The sequence below is a fragment of the Melospiza melodia genome, chromosome 28 (assembly GCF_035770615.1).
Source record: "Melospiza melodia melodia isolate bMelMel2 chromosome 28, bMelMel2.pri, whole genome shotgun sequence".
NCBI classification, from domain to species: Eukaryota; Metazoa; Chordata; class Aves; order Passeriformes; family Passerellidae; genus Melospiza; species Melospiza melodia.
In genome coordinates this window covers 7,738,417-7,756,936 of record NC_086221.1, presented here as the reverse complement: position 1 = coordinate 7,756,936, position 18,520 = coordinate 7,738,417, and the positions used below count along the sequence as shown (strand labels likewise).

At 57.3% G+C, this 18,520-nt stretch overlaps 1 protein-coding gene across 3 annotated transcripts in view; it reads right to left on the bottom strand.

The window, feature by feature from the left end:
• Nucleotides 1–17,128, bottom strand: part of SCUBE3 (signal peptide, CUB domain and EGF like domain containing 3) — a 32,312-nt gene extending 15,184 nt beyond the window's left edge. For all 3 annotated transcript variants that reach the window (XR_010030773.1, XM_063177800.1, XM_063177801.1), the window contains exons 1-6: nucleotides 16,757–17,128; nucleotides 7,878–8,000; nucleotides 6,806–6,931; nucleotides 3,784–3,918; nucleotides 2,734–2,859; nucleotides 1,637–1,753 (exon numbers count right to left, since the gene is read on the bottom strand). Coding sequence is in view for 2 of the 3 variants with exons in the window: in XM_063177800.1 (XP_063033870.1) it covers nucleotides 1,637–1,753; nucleotides 2,734–2,859; nucleotides 3,784–3,918; nucleotides 6,806–6,931; nucleotides 7,878–8,000; nucleotides 16,757–16,841 (712 nt within the window). In the remaining variant the exon portion in view is untranslated. The remainder of the gene's footprint in view (nucleotides 1–1,636; nucleotides 1,754–2,733; nucleotides 2,860–3,783; nucleotides 3,919–6,805; nucleotides 6,932–7,877; nucleotides 8,001–16,756) is intronic.
• Between the last annotated feature and the right edge of the window lie 1,392 nt (nucleotides 17,129–18,520).

Below are 18,520 nucleotides of genomic sequence, written 5' to 3'. Positions count from 1 at the left end.
GCAGGTACCTCGGCTGTAAATCTGCTGGCAGGGCATCCCTGCAGGGCAGCTGGAGGAGCACAAGCCCTTGGTGTTCCCACGGTGGGGCTGGGGAGCAGGAATGCCCCAGGCAGTGCAGGAGCTGGGCAGGCCCCTTCCTGTGAGAGGGGACTGCAGAGCCCAAAGGCATGAGACAGGCGTGGGGTGCTGCTGGGCTTTGGGCTGCTGCTGCTCCTAAAATCCTCTAGTGCAGTGTTTGATCTCCCCTGGAAAGGTGGACAAGGGGAGAGCTCACAGGGATGCTGGCTGTGGTGGGAGATGCCTCCCCAGCACGGGGACAAAGAGGGACACTTTGGCCAAGGACGAGAGGAGGGGTGATTTTGGAAACCCCCAAATCCCACCCTCACGCCTGTAGCACCCAGGGTCTGAGTGCAGAGACCACCCTTCCCCAGCAAACAGACTGCTCTGAGGCATCCCCCAACCCACGAGATGCTTTGCAGAGCTGCTCTCTCTCACCCCCACACGCAGCAGGTCCAGGGGCACCCTTGGTCCCAGACGAGCCCGAGCCAGACGCCGCACGCAGAGCCCCTCATCCAGGGGGAACCCCCCAGCTGGCACCCCCGGGGTCCTGAGCTCCCCACCCAGGCACAGCAACAACCCCTGGGAGGCTCCTCAGAGCGGGGACAGGACGCGGTGGCTGTGGGGACAAACACGAGGACGGCGGGGACCAGGGGCTGTGAGCACTGCCAGCAGCCAGGAGGGGCTGGGATCCACCCTGGGGGACAGCGGTGACATCAAAGCAGCAGCGAGCTGATGGGGAGCGGGGCTTTGCTGGGGGCTCAGCCCCAAACACCCCTGGAGCTGGCAGGGAGAGCCGGGGGCTCCGGGGGGATCCTGTGCCCCGAGGACGGAGCCGTCTGCGGAAAGCACGAAGGGTTTTCTGTTCGGGCACAGCAGGCACACGGGCAGCCAAAACCTCTCTTGCTTCCAGTTCCTTTTGCTTTTTCATTTTGCAGTAAGAACTCAAATGTCTCAAGCAATTGTGGACTTAATCACTCCCCAAATATAACATTTTTTAAATCAAAGCAGCTGTTAAACAGCACAAGCATATGAAACCAGTAAAACTTCTATCTCTTCTTGATGTTTTACAATTTGAAAACACACACAGGAAAAGGACAATTCTGGGGGTGATTGAGTTGTCAGGTTGTTGGGGTTTTGGTTTTGTATTTTTTTTTTTTTTTTTTTGCAAACAATTGTTCCTGAGCCAAGGCCCCACAACACCAAGTTGGAACAGATTGCTGTGGGCAAACCTGCCCCCTCCACATGCCTGCTCAAAAGCTGCCAGGGACAGCGACAGCAACAATTCCCAGCACGAGGACACCCTCACTGCTCTCTCTTCAGCAGCACAGAAGCACAGCAATGTGCCCCCGGTGTCCCCTCAAGCACCACCAAGATCACTTCTGCTCCCTGTGGCTGTGCACACACACCCCAGGCGCTGCAGCATCCCTCACACACAGAGCTGAGCATCCCCGGCCTCAGCAAAAGGAAAACGCCCAATGCCTGGGGAAAACCTTCACCAGGCCAAGGACAAACCCCCCAGGGAGGAAGAGGAGCCACCCCACAGCCCAACCCCTGTGTGGGTGATGCCCTGACCCACCTATGCACGTCACCCCGTCCGAGTGCAGCAGGAATTTGACGTGGCAGCCGCACTTGGGGCCCTGGTCGGTGTCATCACAGGTGTGCTGGCAGCCCCCGTTGCCGTAGTTGCAGGTCACTGTGGGAGCAAAGCACCAGTGTCACCACGGCCCCGAATCCTCTTCCTTGTCACCATGGCCCCAGATCCTCTTCCCTGCCTACTATCCACATGTAGCACCTAAAGCTGGCTTGGAAACATCTCATCCATACCCTCAGAGACTCCCCTCCCTCCTTCCCTTCCTTCCTTCCTTCCTCCCTCCTTCCCTCACAGATAATTCCTAAAGCCCTTCACTTTCCCTGTGGGATTTAGGCACACCCAGGCTGTTATGTGGTTTCTTATACCTTCCCTCTGCATACCTGCTAAATGCCACCAGTGGAGTCCAAGCAGAGGGGACTGGTGGTCTGGTGGACCCTGACCCTGAATCCAGTGCTGCAGGGGAGGGATGGAACTTTCCTGAGCTTTGGAATGACACAGGAGCTTTTGGGAATCCCTGCCAGCCCTCCCCAGGGGGCAAGGTGTGCTGTTCATTTCGTTTAGGATTAAGCCTTCATTTCATCAGAGATTTTACACATTTGCTGCACACAGCAAATGAGAAACAAAATAAAAATAATTGCATAAACACACACATATCTATTTAATAACCCTGGCACTGCCAGTGGGATGCTGGCAGGAGATCAGACGGGCTGAGAGCACCACAAGCCCCAGGGAGAGGATTCCTGCGCTCCTCACATGCCAACCGCGCTCTCCTTGTTCAGCTCCCCTTTGGAAAGTGAAACACTGGGACAAGAACAGGGGATGCTGAGCCTCTGGGACCCCCCTGAACTGCCCTTTCAGCCCGGTCATGTAAGGACACAACATCCCAGAGAAAAGGGGGCTGCCAGAAGCATTGTCTGTAAGGGCAACAGAGGCAGAGCTGAGCGTGCTGAGCTTCAGGCTCAATGAACCAACAGCTGCCAGGGGTCAGGGCTTTGCTGCAGGGGCAGGAGGTGTGTGTGCCATGGGCACAGGGTTGGGGGGTCCCTGGGAGGGTGAACCCCCAGCCCTGGGGTGCTCCTTACGTTTGCAGTCCCGCTGGTTCTTGGTGAGCTCGAAGCCGGGGCGGCACTCGCAGGCGATGCCCCCTTTGGGGGTCTCCCGGCAGATGTGGGCACAGCCATGGTTCTTGTTCATGCAGTTCATGCCTTCTAAAAGAGAAAAGGAGGCAGAGAAACGCTCCAAAAGCTGCTGGCACTGGGCAGCATCGGCAGGGGGACACGTGAGGTGGGATGGGATAGGGAGTTGATGGCAATGAGGGGAAACCTTGTGGGGACAGGATAACCCTGGCCAGCTCCTGGCACAGAGCTGCTTGGGAAGGTGGACAAAACCACCTGGAATCCCTCAGCCTTTGATTCCCTCCCACCTTGGGTGAGACCCTGCTCCCACATCTCTCGGTGGCTTTAAACCCCACTGAGCTCCAGACCCAGCACCTGCACCCCTGTCCCCAGCAGGGCCCACCGGTGTGGCACCAGCAGGAAGGAGCAGCCAGCTCATCCTCCTGCACGCACCAGGGATGGAGACACAGGAGATGCCACTGCAGCTGCTCAGCTGTCCTGGGCAGGGTGGGATTCCTGGGGAGTGACCAACACAGCTGGGAAGGGGGAAGGAGGAAAGCAAAAACACTCAGCCGGCTTTGCCAAGCAGCAGAGATAAAAATCAGCAGAGACACAAAAATCTCTCATTTCCTCCTATTTTGGCTAAGAGGTTGCTCCAGATGGCAACAATTTAGAGTTGATACTGAGAGGAAGGGCTCAGTGCTGTGCAAGAACTGGCAGGGGAAGATGTGTCTCAAGGTGGTGTGAGGATTTCCAGGTCCTTCTCTTTATCAGCAAATTCCTCTGGGCATGGGATTAATGTCCCCAGCTCAGCATTGCTGTGCCTGGACAAGGGACCTGTGAGGGTTTTGCTGCAGAACATTTATCACCTCTCCCAACATCCCTACCACAGATTCACTTTCAAATCTGCCACACCAAGAACCCAGCAGCAGCACCTAAACCCAGGCAGGAGTGGCCAGAGGGGACAGAGGACAGACCTGCCTGGTCAAGGAAGGGGTGGCAGGGCTGAGCACTGACCTTCAGGGCGCTGGATGCAGGTGTGCTGGTTGTCACTGAGGAAGAAGCCCTCCCTGCAGAAGCACTCGTAGCTGCCCATCATGTTGACACAGGTCTGCTGGCAGCCGCCGTTGCCCTCCGAGCACTCGTCCAGGTCTGCAGAGGGAAGGGGGCAGGGGGTGAGCACAGCTCCCTGGCACACCGAGGGCGTGGGCAGGGGGTGAGCACAGCTCCCTGGCACACCGAGGGCGTGGGCACCGGGTGGCACAGCTCCCTGGCACACCGAGGGCGTGGGCAGGGGGTGAGCACAGCTCCCTGGCACACCGAGGGCGTGGGCACCACGTGGCACAGATCTGCTGGGCAGGTCCTGCTTCCCCCCAGCTGGACAGGGCGGGGGATGAAGGCAAAGCACAGCAGGAGTGGCTGCAGGGATCTTACAGCTTCCCTGAGCGATGGCCTCATTTTACCAAAGGGAACACCAAAGCACAGAGAAAGGGGTTTCCCTTGTCCCAGAAATCCCAGAGCACCCAGGATGCTCCCCCAGGATTGTGGCTGCAGCCAGCCCCTGCTCCCAGCCCCTCAGAGCCTGCTGCCAGCTGGGGATGCCTGCACTTCATTAGGAGGAGCTGGGAAACCTTAGCCCAGAGCAGGGCTAATTACTTGTAAGGAGACTCACATCCCCTGCTCTGCCCTCGCACCTGGTTTGGTTTAACGAGGGGCTGGGACGTGGCCCCGTGGCAGCAGCAATGCCCTCGCCCCGGGCTGCTCCTGCAAAACCTGCATTTAATGAACAGAAACTGCCCATTGCTCTCTCCAGGGGCTTTCTGGGGACAGTGGTGCAAGCTGAACTCACCAGTGCCCTGAGGTGCCAGAACAACCGGGATGCCAGGCTTGGCAAAGATAAATCTGTGCCGCGGCCACCCCTTGCCCCCTCTGCCCGCGGGGCTGGGTGATGGTGTCGGGCTGGGAGCGAGGGGCCCCGTGCCAGAGAAAACCTCCTGTGAACCCGAGCGTGGCACAGCCAGGGCTGAGCGTGGCACTGGAACCATGGCTGAGCCACGGCACGCACCAGGGGCTGCCAGCAAAGCCCCCTCCCCAAACAGCACAGCACACCCAAACCCCTGCTGTTGGGCTAAACAGATGGACAGACGGATGCCTGAGCAGTGCGGGTGCCTCACACTGTGCCCCAGCCCCGGGCAAGCCCTGAGGGTTCACTCAGAATTACCAAAGCAGGGCTGCAGCTCTAGCTGGAAGGGGCAGCAGAGCCCAGGAGCGCCCCACAAAGCTGCTGCCTTGGAAAGGAGGGGTTGAAAACACCCCCTGACCCACAGGGCAGTGAGGGCTGACACCTGGGCTGCAGCCAGGCATGCAGGGACATCCTCTGCACGGCGGGGAGCTCGTGGCTTCCCCCAGTGCTCATCCCAGCCAAGCCATGTCCTGCCGATGCCAATAACCCTCCTCAAATCCCCCTGCTTAGAACAAGGGCTTAATGTCTTGCAACTCCTCCTTCCAGCTCTGCTCAAAAATGAGGAGGCAGCCGTTCAAACCCGATGGCTGAAATGAGACTCCGCTTCCCTAATACCTGTTTTATTAAAGGCAACAGAGACGGGCAGGAGCCAGCAGGGCCTGTGTCAGGACGGGGGCTTGAATTCCTGTCCTGGTTCAAAAGGTCGCCCAGGATGGGCAATGGAGGGGCCTGTGGACTCTGGTGGGCACATACCCTGGCCCCTCTCCAGCTCAGCTCCTGCCCATGGCGCTGGCAAAGCCTGGGCACAACACACTGCTTTGCTCTGTTTCTCCTAAAAGGGGATGCAGGCAGGTTGGGCAAAGCTGGTCGGGGTCAGAGAGGAGATGCTGGGATGAGCTAAGGAAGGGCTCAAGGCGGGAGCCAGCACGCTGCCCCCAGATCCCCGCCCGGCCGGCTGCTCCCCAGCCATCTCCATCCCCTCCCACCCAACTCCGTAAACACATGACGTCCAGCTTTCCTTTCTTCTTCCCGGGCTCATCCTCCCCCGGGAGAGGAAGGCAGAGCCAGCCGCCCGCCCGCCCGCGCCTCCTCCCAGCTGTGTAAATCTCCCCCGTCCCCGAGGAGGCTGCAAAGATCCCGGCGATGGCGCTTAATGCAAAGCGTATGTGTCCATAATCCCTTCCCCCTCCTCCTCCCCCCAGTGATGAGCTCATTAATGACCCCTCTGCAGACGCTAATTGGAAAATAGCGTGAGCGGCCGGCGGCGGGGAGGCGGTGCCCGGAGCCCCGGAGCTCGCCCCGCGGGAGGAAGCGGGGCCGGGCGCGGGCAGCTCGGTGGCCCCGGGGCTCTGCCGGGAGCTTCGGCCCGGCCGCGGCCGGATGGAGCTCGGGGCGGTGGGAAGCGGCGGGGAGGATGCGCGGCCGCTCCGTAGGCAGATGCCGCGTTTGTCTTGGCCCGGGGATTATTTACCCAGTCCCTCGGCTGGTTCCCATCCCCTCCGTATTTGCTATTAACTCATCTATTTTGGCAGGTGCAGGGCTGACCCCGAGCACGAGCGGAGCGGGCGGCAGGGCCCGGGTGAGCTGGTGCTGCCCTCGGCAGCGGCACAGAGCCGCTGGCTGCAGGATGAGGCTGTGGGGAGCCTGTGCCTCACCCCAGCAGCTCCAAACACAACTCTCCCAGATGCACCCACAGAGTGATATTTTTCTCCCAGCATGGGTGCCAAGGGAGGATGCTCACCCCGATGTAACGGGGAGCAATCCTGTGTGCCCTGTGAGTGCCACCACAGTTCCATGGCTCTACAGCACTCCCTGCCTCTCCCCAAGCCTCCCAGACAGACCCACAGAGTGAGCTTCCCTGCCAGCACGGAGCATCCTCCCCTGGCATCACCGTGATGTAACAGGGAGCAATCCTGTCCCCAGCACAGGTGTGCCCTGGGAGTGCCAACACATTCCACGGCTCTGCAGCACAATCTGGGCGTGCTGAGTGCTGGGGAGTGGCCAGCAAGGAAAGCCAGCAGGTCAGCCCCAGGGTGCTGAGCAGCTGAGGAGCTGCAGGGCGCCGCCGTCCCTCACCCAGGCAGTTGTGGCCGTCGTGTGCCAGGCGGAAGCCGTCGTAGCAGGTGCAGCGGTAGTTGCCGGGGATGTTGACGCACTCGTGCACGCAGCCAGCGTTGTCCTCCCGCTCACACTCGTCAACATCTGCAGGGAGAAGGGTGGGAGAGCTGCAGGACTGCCCCGGGTGCTGCCCACCATGGGTATGGGTGCTGCTCCCCTTCTCCAGCGTCTTTGCCACCCAGCTGGTAACGTGCCCCGGGGTGTTCTGCTCTCTCTGCCTATTCCAGCAGGTCCTCAGCTCCATTATCACCTGCAGCATCCCTCCAGAGTCTACAGAACCATCCCCGTTCTCCCCAGCGTGGGTGCTGGAGCCCCAGCCAGCCCAGTGTCCCACAGCTTGAGCCTGGTGCAGCGTGCTGGGAACCTGCTGGGATTTCCCAGGGCAGCCCCGTCTCCACGGCAAAGCCCTGCAGTGCCTGGAGCGCTTTAATCCCTCTGCTATCTGTACTCGGCCCATCCTGACCCTGAACCTGCTCCCAGCTGGGAATTTTCCCCTGCCCCAATCCTGCTTTCCTGCTGCTGCTGCCCCAAGGACCCCATTTTCTTTCCATTCCCTACTCAGTTGTTTTTATATATAGATATATGTCTATACCTATATCAGCATCTAGATTTACACCTATATCTACATCTAAATTGATTTCTACGCCATCTATATCTCTGTTTCTATGTTTTAGTTTTAAGTTTGTGTTTTAGCTGCTAACACAGCTCTGCAGCCTCAGGGTCAGAAATCCTGCAGGAAAATAAGCCCAGCTTTGTTTAAAACAAGCTCCATGTGATCCTTCACGGGCAGCCCCAGCCATATCAGGGCAATGGCTGCCACCATCACCAGCAAGGACACTCAGAGTCCTCTCTGTCCCCATGCACTGTCAACAGGCCAGGAGTTTGGGGCAGAAAAAGGGAATAAAAGGTTTGAAATGGGCCAGGGTGAAAAAGTGCCTTTTTTGCATGGGTTGATGAGCCACTGGTGGCCTCTGACCCGCTGGGGCTGTCACTCAGCAGGACTCTGGCCCTGCCAGTGCTGTGTCCCTACCTTTGCAGTGCTTCCCATCCCCGGTGTAGCCGGACTTGCAGATGCACTTGTAGGACTTGGGGGTGTTCTGGCAGATGGCATCGATGTGGCAGTTGTCGGTGCCCTCCACGCACTCATCAACATCTGCAAGAGAACGGGTGAGGGAGCAAAGGGGAGGGCCCAGGACCTCCACCCGTGTCCCCACGGGAGCCACCACCCCAGGTGATGGATCCCAGCAGCCTCTGGCTCCCCAAGCAGCCCCGAGGATGGGCTCTGGTCATGGTGAATCACTGGGTCCCCTCCCAAACAGCACAACCTGTGCCTCCCCTCGGACACGTCACCCTGAGACTCCCTGGTCCTTTTCATGTGCCTGATGATAGGAAATGCTGCTCCAGCACTCCCAGTCCAGGCTGGAGCCAGCCCAGGCAGAGGTAAAAGTCTCTGTCTCCAATTAGCTGTTTCCTGAGCTGACCAGGCACCCAAATAATCGTCATCGCTTTCTATTCTTAGGCGCCAAGGAATGTGCACGAATTAGCAGGGACCACACTAAATAAACCTGGGAGCCAGGAGTGAGAAGCAGGAGGGGGAACTGGGAAAAACATCAAGGCTTCCATGGGGACATGGACAAAATCCCCCTCTGCCCCTCAACCCCCTCTCTGGGATGCAGTGCTGTGGTACCCAGGACAGCACATCCAGAGCTCCACGGGCTGGCAATGGCCTCAGGCAGCAATGCCCAAGGGTTTGCTGAGACAGGAGGCCGTGGGAGCGGAGGTTTTAATGGTGTTTGGGAAGTGGAGAAGCCTCAAGCACGAGGAGTGGAGGTTTGTGAGCAAAAGGCTGTTGAGCTGGCTCTCACTGCCCTGGCAGTCAGGGAGATGTGGTGCCCTGAAGCGGGCACATCCCCTCCATGGCTGCCAGTGCCTGCAGATCAGGTGCCGAGGGGCAGGTGGGGCTCAGCATCACCCACAGGTATGGTTAGGGCTCCCAGAGCAGCCCAGGCTCCAGCTCCACGTGGGGAGCACCAGCTCTGCTCCTGGAAGGATTTGCCTCCACCTCTAGGAAGATTCTCACTGGGGAAGGGGGACCTGAGAGTCCCTCCAGCTCCCCTGTGCCCCCATCAGGAGTAGCGAGAGGCTTCAAAGCTCTCGGCTGCCTTTAAAGGACTGTTATCAGCAGCCCCAGGAACAGAAGTTCTCCAGGAGCTCCCCAGAGCCCCAAACCATCGTGGCAGGGCAGGCTGGGATCCCCGCAGCCCCGCGGGAGCAGCAGCCCCAGCGCCGTGCCGGGAGATGAGATGTGACTCCAGGGATGTGACTGGCTCCAGGAGATGTGAGTGACTCCGGGGATGGGACTGACTCTGGGAGATGGGACTGACTCTGGGAGATGGGACTGACTCTGGGAGATGGGACTGACTCCGGGGATGGGACTGACTCCGGGGATGGGACTGACTCCGGGAGATGGGACTGACTCCGGGAGATGGGACTGACTCCGGGAGATGGGACTGACTCCGGGAGATGGGACTGACTCCGGGAGATGGGACTGACTCCGGGAGATGGGACTGACTCCGGGAGATGGGACTGACTCCGGGAGATGGGACTGACTCCGGGAGATGGGACTGACTCCGGGAGATGGGACTGACTCCGGGAGATGGGACTGACTCCGGGAGATGGGACTGACTCTGGGGATGTGACTGACTCTGGGGATGTGACTGACTCCGGGGATGTGACTGACTCCGGGGATGTGACTGACTCCGGGGATGTGCCTGACTCTGGGGATGTCACTGACTCCGGGGATGTGCCTGACTCCGGGGATGTGCCTGACTCCGGGGATGTGCCTCACTCTGGGAGATGAGATGTGACTCACCCGGCCGGCCGGGAGGAGCGGAGCTCTGTCTCCTCATCGGGGGGCGGCACGTGCCTGCGCATTGTATAAATATTTACAGCCCGCATTCATATTTGTTATTTGACATTAGCCATGGCCCGCGGCCACCACGGCCTCCCTTGGGCCATTAATCACCGGCTGCAGGCTGAGCCACCACGGTGGGGATGATGCAGGGATTGCACAGGGACCGGGGCCCTGCTCCAGGCTGGCACCTACAGCGGCCGTGGCACTGGGCACGGTGCCACCGTGCCAGCACCCAGCATCAACCCCTGCCTGTGCCAGGGCACCCAAGGGCCACTTGTCCCTTTGGGGGCTGTTCAGCATCCCGGTGACTTCGCCTCAGGCTCCTGCATCCCTCCCTGGGCTCCCAGAGGGGTGTTGGGAGGTTTGGCACTGGAGCAGGGCGATGTGGGCATGAGAACCCAGCAGCAGCAAAGCTGATGCTTGTTGTATTCATATTGTTGTATAATTATATTTCCTGAGTCTCATACCTTCTGGGTGGTTTTCTCATGGCAGATCTTCACAGCAGTGGTGTTGTTGCTTCTCGGTCAGGGCTCCTCTCCCAGGCTCTCCCTGACCACCCCGCCCCCTTTTATCTCAGCTACCTCCATGGGCTACAGCTGCTGCCCAATCAAGGACATCACAGCTGCAGCCCATTTACAATAACCAGAATCAGGGCAGGGTCACTAATACAATACAAAGATCTTTCACTGCCATACATATATTTACAATACATAAGTTAACTCAGGCCCCTACAGATGCTGACCCAAAGGTCTCCTGAATCTGCAGATCCTGGTCCTGCGTGGTTGGGAGTTCCCCTTCAGGTGTTCCCCCAAAGTTATAAATCAATTGTGATGCTTCGAGTTGTGGTGCCAGGGTGAGAGTTATCAGGTCTGGCACCCCGGGCACCCAGCCTGGCACACCCTGGGTGGGAACCAGCACCCAAACAGTTCAGACCATCCATCAACCCCCATCTCCTTCCCCTAAAAACACTCAGAACATGAAGCATCCACCAGGCATAAATCACATCATTGAAACTTTCCCAGCCTTTTGCCAGGAATCTCACTTTTGGGGGAATTTTATTTCCTGTTTATTTTTCCTTCTGCACTCTCAAACTCAGGACCAGGAACAACAGGCATGAGGCACCGAATGCATCCCTGGCCCTCTCCCACTCACACATGGTACAGCATCCTTTTTTTCCTATCTTTTTTCTTATTCTGTAACTTCAAAAGTTGTCTAACTTTGGAAAGATTACACAGCAGCAAAAGTACAAAAGAAAACATTATCAGTTTTCCACTGCAATTTTTCCAAAGCTAGAGTCATTCTGAAAGGTTACAGGATTCTAAAAAAAAAAGAAAAAAAAGAAAAAAACCAAAAAAGTGTGTTTGTGGGAAGAGTGAATAAATACCCTCCTGGGCACTCCAGGAGCCATCCCGGGATTGGCAAAGATCCCAATTTTAGAATGCTGAAATTTTGGCTCCTCAGTATCCCTCAGAAATGATGTAGTGAATTAAAGCAAAACCCTTCTGAAAAACTCAGTTTTTAGCATTTTTGTCAACGCAAGCAGCATTTTCCCATGAAAGGGAAGGTTTTCTCTCAGGCCAGCCCGTTTTTCCTGCAGGAGAATTTTCTCCATCCAAAAAGCTGCCTGTGGCCTCGCTGGTGCAGGTGCTCTGAGCTGCTGCCACCATGTGAGAGGGTTCATCTCCAAGACAAGTGAAGATTAAAAAAAAATTGTTAAATAAAAAATCCTTACAGATGCTCCTGTCCCTATTTGATCCCAGCAGTTCCTCGCTGGGGTGTGCCCTGCTTGTCCCCCTGCTCCAGAGCAGCTGCTCCATTCAAGGTCCCAAATCCAGCTGGGTTTTTTGGAGAGTTTGCCAAACCTGTACCTCCACACCTCCTCCATTTCTCCCTTCCACAGACAACCAAAATTTCGGCATGATTTTCACCCTAAACCGCCTGAATGAGCCCAACCCGGGCACTGCAGATGGGCACACCATGCCCCGGACCCCCGGCATGGGGAGTTCTGCACCCGGGCGGGAATTTGGTTGGGATGGAGATGCTGAGTGTGGCTGGGCACCGCAGCCCCATCTGGCTGGGGCCGGGCAGGGCTCCTCGGAGGGCACAGCGTCCCTGGCACTGCCAGCCCGGGCCGCGCCAAGGGCAGGAGGTTGCGGCGCTCGCCCCGCGCCTCGGGCCGCGGTTTTTATTCCGTTGTGGGTGGGATTTTCCAGCGCTGGCTGTTGGGCCCCGTTCCGCTCCAGCTGCAGCTTTATTCTCCATTTCAAAGGCAGCGCAGGCAGACGGCTCCAACGCCACTGCCATTCCGGGCGTGCCAAAAGCGGGGGCACCCCGGGACCCCCGAGGGCTCCGACCCAGGGCAGGCATGGCAGAGCCCCCTGTGCCCTGCACGGCTCGGATATTGTTAGAGCCTGGATTGAGGCTCTTTCCTCACTTCCTTATTTTGTTTAAAAAAAAAAAAAAAAAAAAAAAATAAAAGATGGTTTTAGCCCTAGGCCAAAAGTCCTAATAAATTTGAGGAGGGGGGTGAGACAGGACAGCAAAATCTGGCCTGAAAAATCCTGAACAAACAAACCCACCGTCCTTTTCCCCCTCTCCTGCAAGTGCTTCAGCTTTTTCTACAAATTAATTTTATTCTTTGTTTTTATATAGGCATATATATTAACAGCCTGTCTGTATGGGGATGTGTGTGTAGCTGTTGGCAGACATGTGGAGTTTCCACTCGGCCTTAATGCCAAATTAAAGCTTTATAACTTCAGTAGCTCCTTTTACCAGGGTATTAATAACCACCTCAGACACTGTGGTGCAGTTTATTAATCATTTGTTCGTCCAGGGAGCCTGCAGGGGTGACTCGTGCTGCACCACAGGCTCAGGGCATGGCCACGGGCAGTGGCAGCCCCTGGGAGGGGATTTGGGCCAGGAGAGGGGAGCAGGATGCTCTGCAGGGCAGCTTTCTGTAAACTGGCTAAAGAATTATCACCTGCACTCAGAGATGCTGGCTCAGGTGCTGGGTGATGCCCTGCTGCCAGGACGGGGGTGCCAGCGGGCCCTGGGCAGGTGCCTGTGCTCAGGATGGCTCAGAGGGGGTGTCTGCATCTCACCATGCAGTGGAGACCCCCAAACCAGCCCCGTGCCCTGCATATCCACCCAGATTTCCCAAAAGCAGGTGGGACACAGGAGGCGCAGCCCCAGCACTCGGCCCTGTGCAATGATGGAGTACAGAAGGAGGAGGAACCACAAGTCAGAGAGAGGACCTGGGGCCATTCCCAGCCTGGGACCCTCCTGTTCAATGCCCAGACCCTGCCCTATAACCCTCACCATGGGTTGTGCTTCCCCAAAGCTGTTAATGACCCAGAAAAGGGCTTTTTTATGCCCCTCACTCATGTTTCCCACTCCCTTGAGGGCAGAGTCCTGAGCTGTCCATCCCCTGCAGCAGCCCAGGTCATCCTGATGGATCCACCACCATTCCCTGGGTAGGAAATGCTCCCTCCACTTCCATCCACTTCCTTGTGCCAGCCCTGGTCACTTCAGCCTAATTCCATCAAATCCCACAGAGGGTTTGGTGCCCCACACCAGCAGCCTGCTCGTGTCCCCATGGAATTGTCACTGCTGTTGTTGTTCCTTTGGCTTATTGGACTGACCCGGCCTTGCCTTAAGAAATGTGTTTGTTTTTTGCTCTGGGAGCAACAATCTCAGGATCTCCAGCGGGGACACAGCCTCTCCAAAACACAGCCAGGCATCCTCCAGGGCTGCCAGACAGAGCAAACTTTATCTGCCATCCCGGGCTTCTCCTAAAGCCTCTCAGGGGACTCAGAATTTTGAAAGTGAAGGCTAAGGTCAATAATGCATACTGTTTTCCTAAACTGAGTACTCTGGTGCGGCTGTCTGTGCAGGGAAAAAAAAAAATCTATATAAAAATAAAAGACAAGAACCCCCAAACCCCTGAGCAGTTTGGAGAGAGCAATACATCGGCACTGGAAGACTCAAGGTGTCTGAATATTTATACTCCAGTTGGCAGTTACAAAAAAAGTCTTCTTCCCTCCTTCCTACCCACCCCCTCCCCTTTTTTAATCTCGGTACAGGCATGTTAGACGTCCTCAGTCAAAGATCTCCTTTGAACTGTGCATGTGAAATGTTTACAGTTTTACATTTCATATTTCAGCGGGGTGGAGGGGACAGGCACAACAGTCACACACTGTGAATGCTGGAGAGGTAGGAAGGCAGAGGCCAAGGGGGAGGAGGTTTGCCTGCAGTGGGAGGGGAACCAAACAGCATCTCCACGCTGCAATTGGAAAATTTTAAGACTCCTTGAAAAAAAATACAGAAAAATAATCCCTGGCGGTGTGTGGGGTTTGCAGGTGCATCGCAGCGCAGCAGCCCCTCGCGTGGGACAGGGGCCAGGAGGGCTGGGGTCAACCATCAACCACGCAGGGCCCAGCGGGCCGGGCTGAGGCTGCCATCCCCCCCAGGACCCTCAGCTGGGCTGCTGGAGTGCCAACGGGGCGCTGGGATCCCCAGGGAGACGCCGCCTCTCCCTGCCGCCCCCACGGCACAGCATCGTCTGAGGGGACGTGCCATCAGCTGCAGGGAGAAGTGGTAAACGCTGGGATGTGTTCCCAGAGAGGAGGGAACTGGCACTGCCCGAGGAGGGCACGGAGCTGCCAGTCCCTGGGACCGTGTCCGTCTGTCCTGCCGGCATGCAGGGAGGGCAGGCAGCAGGTGAGGGCACTGCTCCACGGAGAGCAGGAGCTCAGGACAAACTGCTCAGTCTGGAGGGCTCTGAGATGGACTGACAGACCAGAGGTTGCAGGGACATTATCTACCCAAAGCCAGAGGAGTGCTGGGCACAGCAACACTGTGCGGGCAGCCCGGCCTGTGGAGCACAGATGTGCGCCAGGAGCCTCCCTATGGTTATTTAGATTTATGTTGCCAGCTCTCCTCTTGAAAGCTTCCCTAGCCCTAAGCTGACTCCAGAGCCAGCCAGGTCCACTGGCAGACGCCCTGCAGGCCCAGCAGCCAGCTCTCTAAATCCTTCCTTCCCCACAGACTAAACTTTGTGGGGTAATTCGGTACAGGGAACGAGCCAGCGAGCCCAACCCATGACACAATGTTATCCCACCAAGGAAAGACAGATGGGAGAGGAGCCCTTCCCAGCCTGGCAAGGGTGGCTGTCCCTCAAAAGGGCAAAAGTTTTGGGACAATGTGTGCCCCACCTTTGGGGTGTCACCTGCCACGCACACCTGGTGCTTTTGAGAAATGTCCTGGTAACACACGTCCCAGACACCCAGAGCGGGTTCAAAGAGCTCAGTGACAGTCAGAACCCCAGGAGACAGCAGGATCTGAGGGAAGGCACGTGTTGTACCTGCCACCAGTGATGCCCACGAGTTCAGCCTCACCCAAAAGGGACCACCAGCCCCAGAGTCCTCGCAGCCCCACACACACCAACCTTTGCCTCTCTGCAGACAGCTCCCCCCGCCCAGCCCACTTTGGAACCCCCAAAGTGCAGCCCCAGGATCAATTCCCCAGCAGAGCCCCCCTGGAGGAGCCAGCACTGTCCCAGGCAATGAACCCCAGCTCAGCATTGAGCTCACCTCTCTCCACCCCCACTCCACCCCTCTCCTTCCCTGAAGGGATCTGTCAAGTCTCTGCACGATGGAATTTCACTTTGCTATTTTAATGCAATTCTGGCTCAGGCTTAAATGGAACTGGAAACCAAAAGGCCTTAATAAATAAATATTATGATAAGAAATGAAAGCAATGCATACACTCAAGATAATTTGAGGGGGGATAAAAACCTAAGCATTCCTTTCTGTGCCTAAATCATAAAGCTTTACGTGAAGCTGGACGCCTTCTCACCAAACCTTTGCCCTGGAAAAATCTCTCCTGCTTGCCCAGGCTGCCCTCCGGAGAAGTCGCCCATTGTTTTAGAAACACTTTGAGCCAGATAAGACAATAGCCTTGAAATTCCTTCTAACTTTGTCGGTGACAGGGCTGGGGCGACCATGCGCGTGGCTGGAATCCTCCTACAAGAGATCTTTCATTATAGCCTGCGCTCCGAGATTTCATTCACACGCTGCTCAATCTCACCGTCCGCACAAACGCCGCAGCTGCCACAGCCACAGAGACCTCGCATGCCGTGCAAAGAAAAGGAGAAAAAAAAAAAAAACCCGGCAGATTGTCCAGATAGTGGTGAACGAAGGAGAAAACCCCCTTTGAGGCGGCCAGCGGGACCATGTATAGGGCTGTGTGTGCTCCGCGCGTCTATAGAGCTAAAAAATCCGGGCTAAATATAGAGGTGCTATAGAAAAGGGAAGGTATAGATAGAGCACACATAAAGCTCCGTGTGTGCGTCTGGGAAGGGGAGGCTCTGCCTCAGCACGGGAGCTGTGAAACAGAAAAGCCCGAAGTTGATAAGGATGGGACGTAGCTCTCCTTCCACGAGATAGGGAAAGAGCTCCCTTCATTTTCAGGCTTCGCTGTGCTCAGCTACCTGAACTTTCCTGCTGCCCAGCATCTGAGGTTCCCCCGTGCCCCATGTGCAGTCCCCGAGCGCAGACGCAGCCTCCGGGCTCTGCCACCCCTGCCCTGCAGCCCAGCCCACCCTGCTGCCCCATCTCCCGGACACAAAACCAGCAGAGCCCCCCGAGCCTCCCCAAGCAGCCACATTTCGCCTGTGATGGATGCAGACTTGTTCGCCCACCCCAATTTTCTGCCCCTGCACCCCCTGCCTTGAGATAAAAGGGTCCAAACCCAAACAACCCAAACAACTGAAGTCTAAGGAACGCAACTCATTAAAGAGTTCGCAAACCCAAGCCCAGTTCCAAGGCAGTCGGCGAGAATATCTGCAAGCGACATTTAAAATCCCCTCCACTGTTTGTTGTTGCTGCTGCTGCCTTCTCCAGGCTGCACTCAAGCCCCAGCTCTAACGAGGAGATCCGGCTGCCCAATCCACACATCAAACAGCAAACCTTCGAGCAGGGAAGATTTTCTCTTACCTTGGCTGGCTTTATTCGCCAGCGTGCTTCCAGAGTGGAGGAGAAAGAAAAGGATGGAAAATCCAGCAATCTGCAAAGCTCCCATGGCAATCCCAGTCTGCAGGGAGGAGCGGGGGCAAGAAGGGGGATTTCTAGTGCTTTAGAGGAAACAAGGGGCTGAGCATGCGAAGGGAAATCAAAGGGAGGAAGGGGCTCTCTCCTTGCCGTGTGTGAGACAGAGGGAGGGAAGGGAGCTGAACTGATGGAAAAAGCTGCTCTGGGTTCAGTTTGGGGCTCTTGGTGCTGCTCAAGAGGAGAGAGGGAGGGAGGGAGACCCAGGGCAGTTGGAGGAAAGTGGACTCTATCGCCCTCTCTCTGGCGGCTGCTCTGATCCCTTCTCCTCCGTTTTTTTTTTTTTTTTTCCCCTTAAATAATCCCAGCCAATTCCAGTTTTGCAAGAGCAGCAGCAGCAGCAGCAGGAGCAGGAGCAGCAGTGCTGGAGGGGGGAAGCAGGCGCCTTGCCCTGGTGCTGGGGACCTGGGAAAGGGGAGTGGAAAGGAGAGCCCCATCCAAGCAACGCCCTTTTTCTCTCTCCCAGCCTTTCTTTCTTTCTTTCTATTTGGCTTTGGTTACTCCTTCACGGCTCCCCCCCTCGCACCCCCAAGGCTGGGCTTTGCCTGCAGGAATTTACAGTCTGCGCTGGAGGAGAAGGGCCAGTAGCCATGGAGACTGCTTCCCTGGGAGCAGGGAGGTCAGGCGGAGACCATGGGCGATCAATGCATCAATGCAAAGCCCCCCGCAACCCCCAGACCCAGCCCGCACCTCGCAGCCCCTCGGCCAGCCCAGGGCTTGGCGTGGCGGCAAGGGGAGGGGGCCCAGGGGGAGGCGTCCGCCATGGGAAAAGGCAAGGGGTGGGAAAGAAAAGGACAAGGGGGGGAAAAAAAAAATAGATATAATTAAAAAAACCCGAGAGTTTGCAGATGGCACGACCCGGCTGGGCTTGGTGGCTTTTGGAGAGTCTCGGGGTGCTGGGCAGGGGGAAACAGGGCCGGAGAGCAGCTCTGCTGGCTGCCCTGGGAGGTGGGAGGAGGACTGGGAATAAGGGTGGAGGGGGAAGAAAAAGACCTTTCTGAAATGTTCGGGGATTTTTTGTTTGCTTGCGGGGCCTTCCACAGCCCGGCCCCCGGAGCTGGGGGCACCCCAGGGAGGAGGGGGACCCCTGCCCCACCCCGTGGCCGTCCTGGTGCTGGGAGCTGCTGGCACCATCTCCCTTGTGGGTGTTCCTGCTCCCTGAGCCGGGAGAGGCACTGCCAGCCAGGAAACTGCAGCGGGAGATGAAGGCTGGAGCCAGGAGCGGGATGGGGAGGAAGGTGTGCAGTGATTCCACCTGTCCAGGGACAGGGGTCTGGCAGCCCCAGTGGTCATTGTGCCCATGGGCCCCCTCCCAGCCCACTGTGCTGCCCCTACGCCCTCCCCAACCCCCTTTTGTCCTAATATCCCCTAAAGAGACGACAAAGGGGGCTGGAGGCAGTGGGAAATGTCCAGCTAAGCCAAGCACCCACGGCGCAGAGGAGGGACTGCAGCTGCACAGGAGGATGCTGAGGAGTCCCTGGGTCTTTCCCTACAAAGTCACCCCCTCCCTGGGCTGCCCTCATGGCACAGGGACCTTCCCTTGGGGAGGGGGTTTGCAGGGGCACACCAGTAACCCAAACCCATCCCTGGCACAGCCAGGCTCCGCGGCAGCTGGTAAGGGGAAAAGGTTCACAAATGATCCCTAAAGCTGTA